The sequence below is a fragment of the Colobus angolensis genome, unplaced genomic scaffold, assembly GCF_000951035.1.
Source record: "Colobus angolensis palliatus isolate OR3802 unplaced genomic scaffold, Cang.pa_1.0 Scaffold4, whole genome shotgun sequence".
NCBI lineage: Eukaryota > Metazoa > Chordata > Mammalia > Primates > Cercopithecidae > Colobus > Colobus angolensis.
In genome coordinates, this window is record NW_012117376.1 from 402,425 (window position 1) to 415,690 (window position 13,266).

General features: G+C 53.8%; 1 protein-coding gene across 1 annotated transcript in view; it reads left to right on the top strand.

The window, feature by feature from the left end:
• BMP8B (bone morphogenetic protein 8b) overlaps positions 1–13,266 on the top strand; it is a 37,261-nt gene that overhangs the window by 9,894 nt on the left and 14,101 nt on the right. Inside the window, exons 2-3 of the mRNA XM_011955248.1 lie at positions 9,752–9,941; positions 10,361–10,509. Coding sequence (XP_011810638.1) covers positions 9,752–9,941; positions 10,361–10,509 — 339 coding nt within the window. The remainder of the gene's footprint in view (positions 1–9,751; positions 9,942–10,360; positions 10,510–13,266) is intronic.

The following is a 13,266-nucleotide window of genomic DNA, read 5'->3' on the forward strand; positions in this document are numbered from 1 at the left end:
TTTTTGTATTTTTAGTAGAGATGGGGTTTCACTATGTTTATCCATGTTGGCTAAGCTGGTCTCTAACTCCTGACCTTGGGATCTGACCACCTTGGCCTCCCAAAATGCTGGGATTACAGGTGTCAGCCACCGTTCCCGGCCTAATTTTTGTATTTTTAGTAGAGATGGGGTTTCACTATGTTGGTAAGGCTGGTCTCAAACTCCTATCTTCAAGTGATCCTCCCGCCTCAGCCTCCCAAAGTGCTGGGATTACAGGCATGAGCTACCATGCCGGGCCCAAAGTGGCATTTTGGACAGGCAACTGGGCTGTAGAAGAGCCCAGGTTCTTGTTTTCTTTTTTTAAAAAAATTTATTTTTATTTTTTTGAGATGGAGTTTTGCTCTTGTCGCCCAGGCGGGAGTACAATGGCGTGATCTCAGCTTACTGCAACCTCCGCCTCCCGGGTTCAAGCAATTCTCCTGCCTCAGCCTCTCGTGTAGCTGGGACTACAGGCGAGCGCCACCATGTTTGACTGATTTTTGTATTTTTAGTAGAGACAAGGGTTTCAGTATGTTATCCAGGCTGGTCTTGAACTCCTGACCTCAGGTGATCCTCCTGCCTTGGCCTCTCAAAGTGCTGGGATTAACAGGTGTGAGCCACCGCGCCTGACCTGGAGCCCAGGTTCTTGACTACCAGTTTAGGTTGTCACAAATCTGCTCAAGAGGCCCCATCTCTACCCTGTGGCCCCTCAATATGAGGAGCTAAGGAGTCAGGGTGGCCGCTTGTGGGAAAAGTACAGAAGGCTGTGGGACTCACGCAGTGCCTGACAGCCTGAAGGAGTCACGTGGGCTCCTTGAGGGAGAGGACATGGGAACCAGCGGCTGCTGGCCGGTAGGAAGAGTAGTCAGGGGGACCACCATGTCTGTGGTGAGTTATTTTCGGGTGCCTATGGCCTCAACTTGTTCATTCGCTTCCCTTGAACACCTGTGGCGGGCCATGTGCTCATCGTGGGCCACTGAAGGACCACAGCCCTCTTTCCCCTCCCAAGGAGTCACAGATGACGCAAGGGTTGCTGCCGGTGCTGGAAGAGGAGTTGGGCTTCAAAGCACAGTGCATTCTCAGCGTCTTGGATAGGTGCTCGGAAATGGACTTAAGCAAAACAAAGCAGATCCTGTAATAACAGTCTTTTAAACAAATTGGTTTCCTTATACGTCCTTTCGCTTAAGGTCACAGTTTCCAAGAACCTATTGATGACGTTAAGTGAGAGCTTAGTTGAGTGGCTAATGACTCATAGGAAGCTAGTGAACTTCATTGTTTGGGGAACGCAGTGATCTCTACTTCCTAGTTCCAGCCTCTGCAGGCAATAGGGAGGTCCGGCACTTAAATGCTCAGGGGAAACGTTTAACCACTCAAGATGTTTTGTCCTCTTGCTCATTTTCTATGTATCTGCCCTAGTCAATACAGTAGCCAGTGTTCAGAAGCTATGTATGGCTACTAAGCGGGGCTGCACAAATTAGAACATTTCCATCATCGAGGAAGGTTGTATGGGACAGCACTGACACAGGATACGTAAAAGGAGTGGGGGGCCGGGCCCAGTCGCTCACGTCTGTCATTCCAGCACTTTGGGAGGCCAAGGCAGGTGGATTACCTGAGATCAGGAGTTCGAGATCAGCCTTGCCAACATGGTGAAACCTGGTCTCTACTAAAAATACAAAAAAAAAAAAAAGAAAAAAGCTGGGCGTTGTGGTGGGTGCCTGTAGTCCCAGCTACTCCGGAGGTTGAGGCAGGAGAATCGCTTGAACCACAGAAGCAGAGGTTGCAGTAAGCCAAGATCGTGCCACTGCACTCCAGCCTGAGCAACAGAGAGAGACTTTGTCTCAAATTAATTAATTAATTAATTTAATTTAATAAAAAGTAAAGGAGTGGGGGGCCACGCGCAACGACTCATTCTTGTAATCCCAGCACTTTGGGAGGCAGAGGCAGGCGATCACTTGAGGTCAGGAGTTGGACACCAGCCTGGCCAACATGGTGAAACCCCATCTGTACTAAAAGTACAAAATTAGCTGAGCATGGTGGCACGCGCCTGTAGTCCCAGCTACTCTGGAGGCTGAGGCAGGAGAATCACTTGAATCCAGGAGGTAGATGTTGCAGTGAGCAGAGATTGCGCCACTGCACTTCAGCCTCGGCAACAGAGCAGGACTCAAAAAAAAAAAAAGATTCCTCCTTCTCTACTAAAAATACAAAAATTAGCCAGGTGTGGTGGTGGGCGCCTGTAATCCCAGCTACTTGGGAGGCTGAGGCAGGAGAATCACTTGAATCCAGGAGGTAGATGTTGCAGTGAGCCGAGATCGCACCATTACACTCTAGCCTCAGCAACAGGAGTGAAACTCCATCTCAAAAGATAAATAAATATATACATAAAATAAAATAAAACCAAAAACAAAACTTAGCAAGTGTCTGGCACTGCTCAATAAGTGGCTGTGGGTATTATGACGGAAGGGCCTGTGGGATTATGCCCCAACCCCCAGTCATTTACTTAGGGACCTAGAGCAGAGTAGTAAAAAGCATAGCTCCATGATCTGACCCAGGCTGCCTGGGTGAAATCCCCATTCCACCTAGGCCTCCTTGTAGTGGATGCTGTGGGGGTCTTCCCAGAGCTTCTCTTCAGCATTGAGTCGCTCATGACCCAGCTGCCTGGAGTGCTGGCTGCTGACAGCTCACAGGTTAGTCCTTCTCTAGGTTTTGTTTGTTTGTTTGTTTTTTGAGATGGAATTTCACCTGTCACCACACCCGGCTAATTTTGTATTTTTAGTAGGTTTCACCATGTTGGTCAGGCTGGTCTCAAACTCCTGACCTCAGGTGATCCACCAGCCTCGACCTCCCAAAGTGCTGGGATTACAGGTGTGAGCCACCGTGCCTGGCCCTTCTCTAGGTATTGACTGACTGGGCCCTAAGAAGCTGCCCGAGGTTAGACATCATCCCTGGGGACACCCCACATCCAACAGCTGGTCTATGGCAGTATCGGTGCCCAGCCCCCTTGCCTTAAGGAGAGACAGCTCTGAAGGGCCACCAGCCCCAGAGCTCCCCGTGCGGTCGCAGTTGTCTGAGGCCTTTGTTTTGGTTGTTTCCAAAACTTGCTGCCTTTATTCACTACAAAAAGCAGTAAACTTTCCAGTTTTCCCAGTAAATTTTCTGACTCTGTTGCCCAGGGAGCTTAACCTAAGATACAGTTTATACGATTATAGTCTAATTTATTTAATGTTCTGAGCCTCAGTTTCCTCATCTGTAAAATGGGAGAGCTACCTCATTGGATGATTAGGAGTATGAAATGAGTTAATCTGTGTAAAATTATGAAAAGAGTGGCTGGTCAGTGCTCAATAAATATCAGCTTTATTTGTTTTTAGCCCAAGGCCAGCTGGTTAGTGGCAAGACCAGAAGCAAAAGTTGGTAATTTCCTTTAACTGCTGGCTCTATCTTCAGCAGCAGCCGTTCCTTCTGAACAGTCCTGGACCCTGCACACATCAGGGTTCTGGGGAAGTTGACGGCGGCAAGACCCGGGTATGGAGAAAGTTGACTCGTTCAGGGCTTTAAGAGCAGTCTATGAACACTCCTTAGCAAGCACTGCTGCAAACCTGCTGTGTGCTGTTCCCCTTCCTGTTTATCTTGGGGGCTAATAAAAGCACAGCCCCAGCCCAACCCAAAGTCTGCTCATTTACTGAGAAAGAGAGGCCCAAAGACTACTCAATATAAATGATCCCCAAATGGGAGAAATGTCCATTCACCCACTTGGCAAACATGGGTGTGAGGGTTCAACAGCGCAGAAGACCGACAAGATCCTTCTCTCATTTTCTGGGAGACAGACAAGGCCAAAGGAGAGGAGGCATGGCTCCTGGCTGGAGATGGGGCCTCGCTGTGTCACCCAGGCTGGAGTGCAGTGGCACGATCACAGCTTGCTGCAGCCTCAACCTCTCAGGCTCAAATGATCCTCCCACCTCAGCCTCCCAAGTAGCTGGGGAGTACAGGTGCCCACCACCGTGCCCAGCTAATTTTTAAGCATTTTTTTTATAGAGACGAGGTCTTATGATATTGCCCAGGCTGGTCTTCAGCTCCTGGGTTCAAGTCATCCACCCACCCTGGCCTCCTAAAGTGCTGAGATGACAGGTATGAGCCACTGCGCCTGGCCTCTTGCATGTTCTTGAAATGCCAATTCCTGAAGTGAAAATCCCATCACGGCTTTTCCTGCTCAGGAGCTTCTGTGTGTCCCTTCAAGCCAGAATGGAATTCAGGTTTCCCCAGCCTGGCATTCCGAGTTCAGCGTTCTAGTCAACTGCACCGCTTGGTGTTCCCTTGACATAGCTGCAGCTTGGAGAGGCTGTGGATGAGGAGAAACGAATGTAGACTTTGGAGTCCAGACAGACTTAGACCCAAATCCCACCTTGGATGCCTCCGGTTGCGGCCTTGTGCAAATCAGTTAACTTCCGGGATCTTTAGTGCTCTCATCTATAACCTGGGATGAGTAATGTCCCCTACAGGGTTGTCATGGTGCCGCCTTCACCATGGCCCTCAATGGTCCCGCCTCCTGGCATGCGCAGAGTTCTGTGTCCCCTCCGACGTGTGCCAGTGCTGGTCTGTGTGACCAATAGAATATGACCCTAGTGATAGGTCCCTGCCAGGATTAGTCTATAAAAGACTGTGGCTTCCATCTTTCAGATGCCTCATTCTGGGGGAGGTCATGAGGTGAGCAGCCCTATGGAGAGGGCCACATGGTGAGCAGCTAAAGACAGAGCTTAGAAGTGCATCGGTCAGCCCCAGCTAAGTCTTCAGAGACTGCAGCCCTAGCTGACAGCTTGACTGTGACCTCATGAGAGACCCTGATCCAGTCCTACCCAGCTAAGTTCCTGGATTATTGGCCCTGAGAACAATGTGCAACAATACGTGTTTGTTGTTTTAAACTGCTACATTTGCATAATGAGTTACCTAGCAACAGATAGCTAACACAGTCAGGTTAGCATGAACAGAAAGGAGGTACCACATGTGCCCAGCATGGTGCCTGACACAGGTCAGTGCTTAAAAAGTGCGACCTGGAACAGCATCTCCTGCCTGTCAGCCTTTCCCTAGGTGACTCTTCAGTTCTCTTCCTCAGAGTTCTTCCACCCCTCTTGAACATGTTTTCAAGGAAAGTTTTCTCTGCCTCCTTCTTCCAAAGCCCTGTACGTGACTACGACCGTCACCAGAGCACTTGTCCTGCATTGAGTGCACTTCTCTTAGGATTCCAGTTGCTTTCTGTCTGTGTGATGCAGGGGCACACCTAGCCCCCTTTCTCCTACTTCCCAGCATCCCCTGAACAACCTGAGGATAGGGACCAAGTCTGACTCTTCCCGACACCCCCCCATGGTGCACCCAGCCCTTGAGTGGCAGGAAATTGAGGGAAAGAGGAACTCAGCAAGAGGCAGGGTGTGTTAAGAGCAGGGAGAAGCCTGGGCCTGGTCAGGTGGGACAGAGTGGGGCCGGCCCTCCCTGTCTGTGTGGGGGCTGACAATGGGTGCCACAGCTCCCTGGGCCCCCCCCGGGACCCCAAGTCCCCACAGGGCCCCGCCTGGAGGAAGGTGGCTTCACGGGCATTCTCAGGTGTCTGTTGACAGGAGGGCCTTGTTGACGGGTGACCCCCATCCCAATATGTCCCATTGAACTCCAGGGCCACTCATTTCACACTGGCCCCAAGTGTGAACATCCAATCACGGGCCTTTAATCTGACACGGGCCTCTAATCTAACCCTGGAAACCCTCTGCCTCTTCTTGGCCTCAGTTTCCCCATCTCTGCAGGGTTGCCTGAAGGCCTTTCCAGCTCTGACCAAAGAATGTGCCCACCCCCTGCCTGCTGATGGGGGCTCCTCCGGGGTGAGGCACAGGGTGGGGAGGTGCACCCAGCCCCCCTCCTCCCGGAACCTCTTTCCCACAGGCAAGAGAGGATGTGTCACTGTGACCACTTCTTTCTGGAAAATTCCCACAGTTCAGTTCTTTCCTGGGATTTCGCTGGAGGAATTGCATCTTTCTTGCTTACATCTCCTGGGATCTATTTTTGGCCTTGGCGGGCTTGATGTGGTGGTTTGTGTGGGTGTTCCCTTTTAATTTGGGGTCCAGAGCTGTCTGAGGCCTGGACTGGTAATTATGAGAGCAGCACCATTTATGGAAACAGCCCTTGAAGCAAGCCAGTGATGAGACCCGGCTGGAATACCTCAGCATGGAGGCCTGGGCCTGCCTGGAGGTGGTACTGAGATTTCTGGGTGGGAGAAGCCCCTTTAGGACGCAGAACCAACAGGTCATGGGTCCCGCCCTCCTTTGGCCTGCAGAGGCTGTGGGGCCCAAGCCTTGTTTTGGGTCTGAAGTGGCCCCTCCCAACCCCCGCCTTTGCTGCCTGTGGGACCAGCCAGGCAGGTCCATCCCATGTGCCCTGGGCTCTGGGGGAGCCGCTGTCCACCCTTAGGGGCCAGGCCGGGAGAGGAGACAGGTCCACAGCAATGAGAATGTCAGTGGCTTCTGATGGAGTCACACGGGGACATGGTAGCCACACCCAGACTGGCAGTGAGACCCAGCCCAAGGGGCTCTGAGTGCCGGACACTGAGCCGCTGTCGTGGGGACAAGAGGCCCTTGGGAAGAAGGGGCCGGGGCACCCCCACTCCGGGGCCCTGGAACACAGCGGCCGATGAGCCGACATGCGAGCCTCCCAAGTCCACCCACGTGACTCCATCCCAGCCCTCCAAGGGCTCGCTGTCCAGGGGAACAGCTGAACCAGAGACAGCAAGCCCTGGCATGGGGGCCGGGAGAGGCTGAAAGCCTGACCTGCCTGGGGTCTGAGGACTGGGAGGCTTCTCAGCCGGACTGAGAAGGACGGGGCCGCCTGGGGAGAGCAGCTTCCAAGAGGGACTCTGCAGGAGGCGTCTGCAGGAAGAAGGCACAAGAGGCCCAAGGGACAGAGGGCAGGGCCAGCGCAAGGAGGGCCCTGGGACACTCTTCCTGTGGGCCCTTCGGGGCTGGGGAGGGTCTGAGGGAAGATGTGACCGGTCACAGGCCCCAAGATTCTGTTCTTAGCTGGAGGATGAGGGTGTCTTTTGAAGTCCCATTTTTTTGGTCAGAAATAAGACAGATTTAGGTTGTCTGGGTGAGACTAAATTGCCCAGAGCACAAAAATAGCCAGAGTTATTGTTGATGTTGGGCTGAGGGTCGCAGAGTTTGGCGTCTGGAGGCCTAGCCTGGACTGGCAAGCACAGGGCCCCAGATGTCGCCAGTGGAAGCCACCTGCTGCCCACACGGACCTTTCCTGGAAGCGTGGGGTTGCTTCTGAAGTTTGCTTTATCTGAGGCTGGAGGAGGAAGCTGAGGGTTCCATCAGCACAGGTTGGCGATTCATGATTGTTTATTTTCCCGGGAGTCACATTAAGGTGGTTTAGGTGGTTTAGAAAGCAGATTTATTTGCTGCTTCCCCAGACAGAAGCCGGTTCAGCGTTAGACCATTTGGGGCAGCTTTTATGATTTTGTAGGAAATAAACATTTAAAGGTGCCTGTGGAACCTGTGACCAACGAATTGCTCTCTGCAAATGTCTTTTCGTATTTTTGCCAATATGTCTTTGGAATTCTTGTGTCAAAGGGTAAATTCATATGTAATTTGGCTAGGTGTTGCGAAATTCCTCCTCTATACGGCATTCCTATCAGCATCGCCTGAGAGAATGCTTGTGTGTGATCTTAATCTTTTTCCTTCTCCAAGGCCATACGGAGCCCTGTGAAAAGCACCCATTACTCGTGAGCCCATAACCTTTTCTGTTTCCTTCACAGCATTTACAGTAGAACCAAGAAACGACATCCCATATTTTACTTGCTTTTTGTTTCTATTTCATGTCTTCCATTAGGCCATAAGCTCCATGTGTGTGTCCATGGACACACTGTGTGACAGTGTCCATCTTGTTCGTTGTTGTATTTTCAGTGCCCAGGACAGTGTTGTACACACAGTAAGAACTGGATAAATTTATTTCTAAATTAAACATGATGAACTTATTAGATGAGTGAAAGAATACATTTATTTAGAAAAACATAATTCAAAGTCTTATTTCTGACCAAAAAGTTAAGACTTCAAAAGACACCCTTGGGTGCTGTGGAACAAGGCACGTTCATTCCTTCTCTGCCCTGGGCTGGGATGAGCGGCCACCTCCTCCTGCCCACACACGTCTGGCCCCGTCCCCTGCCCTGCACAGCTGTTTGCCTGCCCATGGCTGGACCAGGTCTCCACTGTGAGGACAGGAAGTGCTCCCCACATCCGCCTTGGCTCGCACAGCCTGGTGCTTTTACAAACCTGACTGTGGTCACTGAGCCCAGTAACCAGAGAACATTTTTTAAAAGACTAACATATCTTTGAAATCTCAGTGTTGGGTTTTGGGGAAGGCACTGGGCGGCTCCCACCCCTGCTTTCCGGAAACACAGATTTCTAGAGTTTGAAAGGGACAGGAGGCTAAAGTGAGACTTCCCTAAATATAGCGTCCTGGGTATTTCCAGACACCTGGGGAAATGTGGGCTTTATTCCGCAACTGTGGCATTTGTTTGACTGTCAGGCCAGCCCCCGCCACAGGGCCCTGCTGCCCATCTCACCTCCAGCCTGGCCTCTACCCTCGCCTCCACCGTGTCTTCTAATTCCCCTCCCCTCCCGCCGCCCCCCTGCTGCCCCTGTCACCTGTGCTCCCCACTGGCCAGAAGCACAGCCCAGTCTCCTGGCCCAGGATTGGCACCCCCAGCAGGCAGGCCGCAGCAGAGCTCATGTGCTGTCCCCAACATTGCCGACCTGTGGGCGCCTCCACCCCTGCACATGTGAGGTCCCCTCTCCCTAGAGCACCCTCCCCACCACCTTCTCCACCTACCAAGACCCATCCCACCCTTCAAAGCCAGTTCAGATGCCACCTGCTCAGATCCCACCGCCCAGTGAGACCCTCCGACTTCCCCAGCACCTGACTGGCCTCTCCGGGAGTTGTCACTCCTGCCCTGGTTTTTCTTGTTCCTTTCCACGTTTCCCTCCTTCCTCCTCCACCTTGTTCCAGAAAGGAAACGTCGGTCTCCTGCCCTCTGCTGTTTCCTGGTGCTTGCTTTCCCTGCCCTGCCCTCAGGCCCCTCTGCTCTGGCCCTCTGTCCTGGCTGGCCTGCCCCTGCAGGGCCCGTCTCCCTGACCCATGGCAGATTTGCACTCATGCCTCAGCCCAGCTCAGCTGTCAGCCCTGAGCCCTGCCCTGCCACACCTCCCATCCAGGCAGTGGGCAGGCTCTGGATGGCTTGTGTCCCCTGAGATGCTGTCGGTGATGTCGGTTATGTCCCTCTCTACCAGGTTTCCCTGCAGGGCCAGGGCCCTTTTCTGCCTTGGGTCCAATGTCCATCTTCCCTTTAGCCTGGAAACTCCCAGAGGAGGCTCCCTCCTCTGCTCATCTCCGGGTCCCAGGACCAGCCAGACCGAGAAGGGGCGCAATGGGAATTTGGGGTTTGGAGCCTGGGGTCTGTTGAGCACCAGCCAGGTGCAGGGCTCAGGCTGAGCCTGGCTGCAGGGCCTCTCAGCCCTGTCTGCTCCCTGGAACCAAGCCTGGAACAAACATTTGCACAAAAGGAAACTGGCCCCACCAGGCCTCCCTGGGTCCCCTCCACCTTGAATGGTGGGTGGCTGGGGGCGGTGGCTCACACCAGCTCTGCCCACTCCAAAGTCCGAGCCATTCCGAGTTGCCAGCCCAGCTCTGCTTTGTCTTCTAGTGGAGCGAGATCATGCCCTGGGCCAGCAGGAGCCCCACTGGAAGGAGTTTCGTTTTGACCTGACCCAGATCCCGGATGGGGAGGCGGTCACAGCTGCGGAGTTCCGGATTTACAAGGTGCCCAGCATCCACCTGCTCAACAGGACCCTCCACGTCAGCATGTTCCAGGTGGTCCAGGAGCAGTCCAACAGGTGCCTTCCCCTTGGCCCAGGTGCCCCCTGCCCCTGCCCGCCTCACAGTCTCATGGTCAAGGCAGCCCAGCAGGGAGTGGGGTTGGGGGAACACTTCCCAGAGGATCCGAAAGAGACCCTCAAAGACGGGAAAGATGCTTGGTCCGAGCCCCCTGCACTGCGGGAAGAGCCCCAGTGACAGTCCTGCCTTCAAGTCCCTGCCCTGCCATCCTGGCTATGGGGACTTGAACAGGTCATTGAACCACTGAGCCTCAGTTTCCTCATGTGTACACCTCTGTGGGCTGAGGCGGTGAGATGAGGCTCAGAAGGGGCACAGGTAGAGTCAGGTAGGAGATGCCCCGGTGACGGCCCCCAGCGGGTCCTGGAGACACAGAGGCAGCTGTGCCGGCCGCCGGTTAATTGTTCTTTCGTGTCCACAGGGAGTCTGACTTGTTGTTTTTGGATCTTCAGACGCTCCGAGCTGGGGACGAGGGCTGGCTGGTGCTGGACGTCACAGCAGCCAGTGACCGCTGGTTGCTGAAGCGTCACAAGGACCTGGGACTCCGCCTCTATGTGGAGACTGAGGACGGTGAGGCTGGGAGCTCTGTGGGAGCAGCCCCTGGGGCTTCTCTGTGCCAGCACAGGCAGCAGTAGCAGCTTCCTGTGGCCCTGGGTTCCCGGCCTCACCAGCTGTGCCCGCTGCGAGGGTCACTGAGGTCCAAGGCACAAGGTCTGGCCCAGTGGGGGTGCTTTCTCCTCTCCCTCTGCTTCCCAGGAAGCAGGCGGTTCTTCCCACGGAGCAGCCTCCACCTTGGGAGTTTCTGTCCTGGGAAGGGAAGGAGGGGAAGTGGTTGTACCCTCAGACACTGAGGCCAGGAGGCTGAGTTTGAAGCCCAGCTCGGCAGTGCCCTGCCTCAGTGACCTTGGCTGGGACTTACCTTTCCAGACCCTGTCTTCTCTTCTACAAGACAGGGATTCATGCCCTTGTTCATTCCACAGGTGAAACTGGGGAGACCCTCTTTTATGCCAGGCAGTAGGAATACAAAGGCCAAAGTGGGCATGAGATGGGCATGTTTGAGGCCCGGCAAGGGGGCGCCATGGAGCAGCGGTGAGGGTGGGGGTCCCAGGGGCCATTCTGAGTCAGGGTAAACCAGGGCCAGGTGGTGGGGTTCTTAGCATCGTTTATTTTATTTAATAGCAGTGGTGGACGACAGGATCTGATTCAGGTTTTAAAAGAGAGCCCTCTGAGATGCCCCCCTCTCAGGGTGCAGCAGAGCTCCCCACCCCTTGCGTGGGCCGCACAATGACTTGCTTCCCGAAAGTGCAGTGTGGGCAGGGTGTGGGGACCTGACGCGCAGCGCCTCAGCCAGGTGAGGAAGGCCCACTGCAGCGACCCGCACGGGGCTAGCATGTGCACTGGGTGTAAGGGAAGGAGCAGACCACTGAGCTTCAGAGGCCCCCCGGCTGTGAACCCGAAACCCCAGTCCAACCACAAGAAGACCATCAAACCCAAAGAGAAAGGCTTTCCGCAGAATACCTGGCAAACACTTCTCAAAACCGCCAAGCTCATCAAAAAAAAAGGGAAGGTTGGGAAACTGGAGGAGCCCAGAGGCACCTAAGATGACCAGCTCGGTGCATGTGGGGTCCTGGGTGGAATCCTGGACCAGCAAAAGGGCATTAGGGGAAAGTTAGGAAATCCAGATCAATCATGGTGTTTACTTAATAATAAGATATCAGTACTGGTCCATTAGTTATGAGAAAGGTACCCTACTAGCGTAAAATGCTAACATTTCCCAGGGGAAACTGGGTCCAGGGATATGGGAACTCCTTGTGTGGTTTTTTTTTTCTTTGAGACAGGGTTTGGCTCTGCTGCTCAGGGTGGAGTGCAGTGGCACAATCGCAGCTCACGGTAACCTCCAACCCCTGGGCTCCGGCGATCCTCCCACCTCAGCCTCTGTACTATCTTTGCAAATTTTTATGTAACTATCAACTGTTGTAAAATTAAAACTTTACTGAATATATGCATAAAATAAGGAACCCCCTGACTTCAGTGGGGAGAGCAGACTGAGAGGGACAAGAGTGAAGTCACAGAGACTCATGGGGGCCCCACAGTGGTCCAGGTGGGCGCTGTGAGCGGCCTGTTGGCAGCAGTGGAGATGGAGAAAGATGAGTCGATTTCAGTGTCAGGACATGCTTATAGCTGGTGAGGAGGTGAGGGAACGGGAGAAAGTCTGAATGATGTGTGGATGGAACCAGTGGATTTTTTTCAATAGATTTTTCTTTTTGGGGAAAGATAGATGAAGGGCACATTTGAGGTGTGTGGCCAAGGGTTCTTTTTTGGCTGGAATATTACTGAGCCCCCTGGGATGTTACTGAGATCACTGGTCCTCATGGAAATGCCATTTCAGGGACAGGTGAGCGTGAAGACCCAGGCGAGGGAAGTGCTGGCATGTAAGTGGATTTAAAGCGTGGGGTGGGACCAGATCGTCTAGGGAAGGAGGTAGTGATGGAGAAGAAAGAGGGCCTGGCCCAGAGCGCTGGGACCTCCAACATCCAGAGACCTCACAAGGAGGGGCCACAGCGAGCCCACAGAGACCAGCCAGGGAGGGAGCAGGACACCTGGAGGATGAGGTGACCAAGACGCCAGAGTCAAGTGTTTCCAGAAGCAAGGGTTTGTCACTTGTGTCCAGCTGTGGGCACTGAAGGCAAGAACAGAGAAGTGACCGAGGGTTTTGCCATCACAGAGGTTGTTGATGGCCCAAATCTCCGTGGGTTGATGGCCCAAATCTCCGTGGAGTGTGGGTCTGACTGGGGAGGTGGAGGGAGACAGGCAGTGGAGGCAGGAGACAGCTCTTTCCAGAACCCTTGCTGGGGAAGGGGAGCAGAGACATGGGCTGGGGCTGGAGAGAACCCGGGACAAGGCAGGTCCGTTACAGGTGAGGAGAGGCCTGCACACTGCTGTGGTGATGGAGTGATTCTGTGCAGAGGGGAGAAAACTGCAAAATTCTGCACAAGTTGGAGCAGGGAGCTGGAGTGGGGGAGGTGGAGAGGGCAGGGGGGTGCAGAGGACAAGGCTGGAGCCTCTTCAGAGCGGCGACCCTTCCTGATGAAGGTGAGGGATAGCGTCCCCACTGTCACAGTGAGGGGTGAACCTGAGCTCTGGGGGGCTGTACTGGGGGGACACTCACTCTCCGTGTTGTCACAGGATTAAAGGAGGGTGCTTGGCACAGAGTGATGCCCAGTGAGGTTGTCATGACCGACGGTCTCACCCAGCAGCGCCTGCTCATTAGATATTTGGTGTCTCTAATGAGCTGGGGAAGCTTGGGCGGGGCGGTTGGAGTTTGTG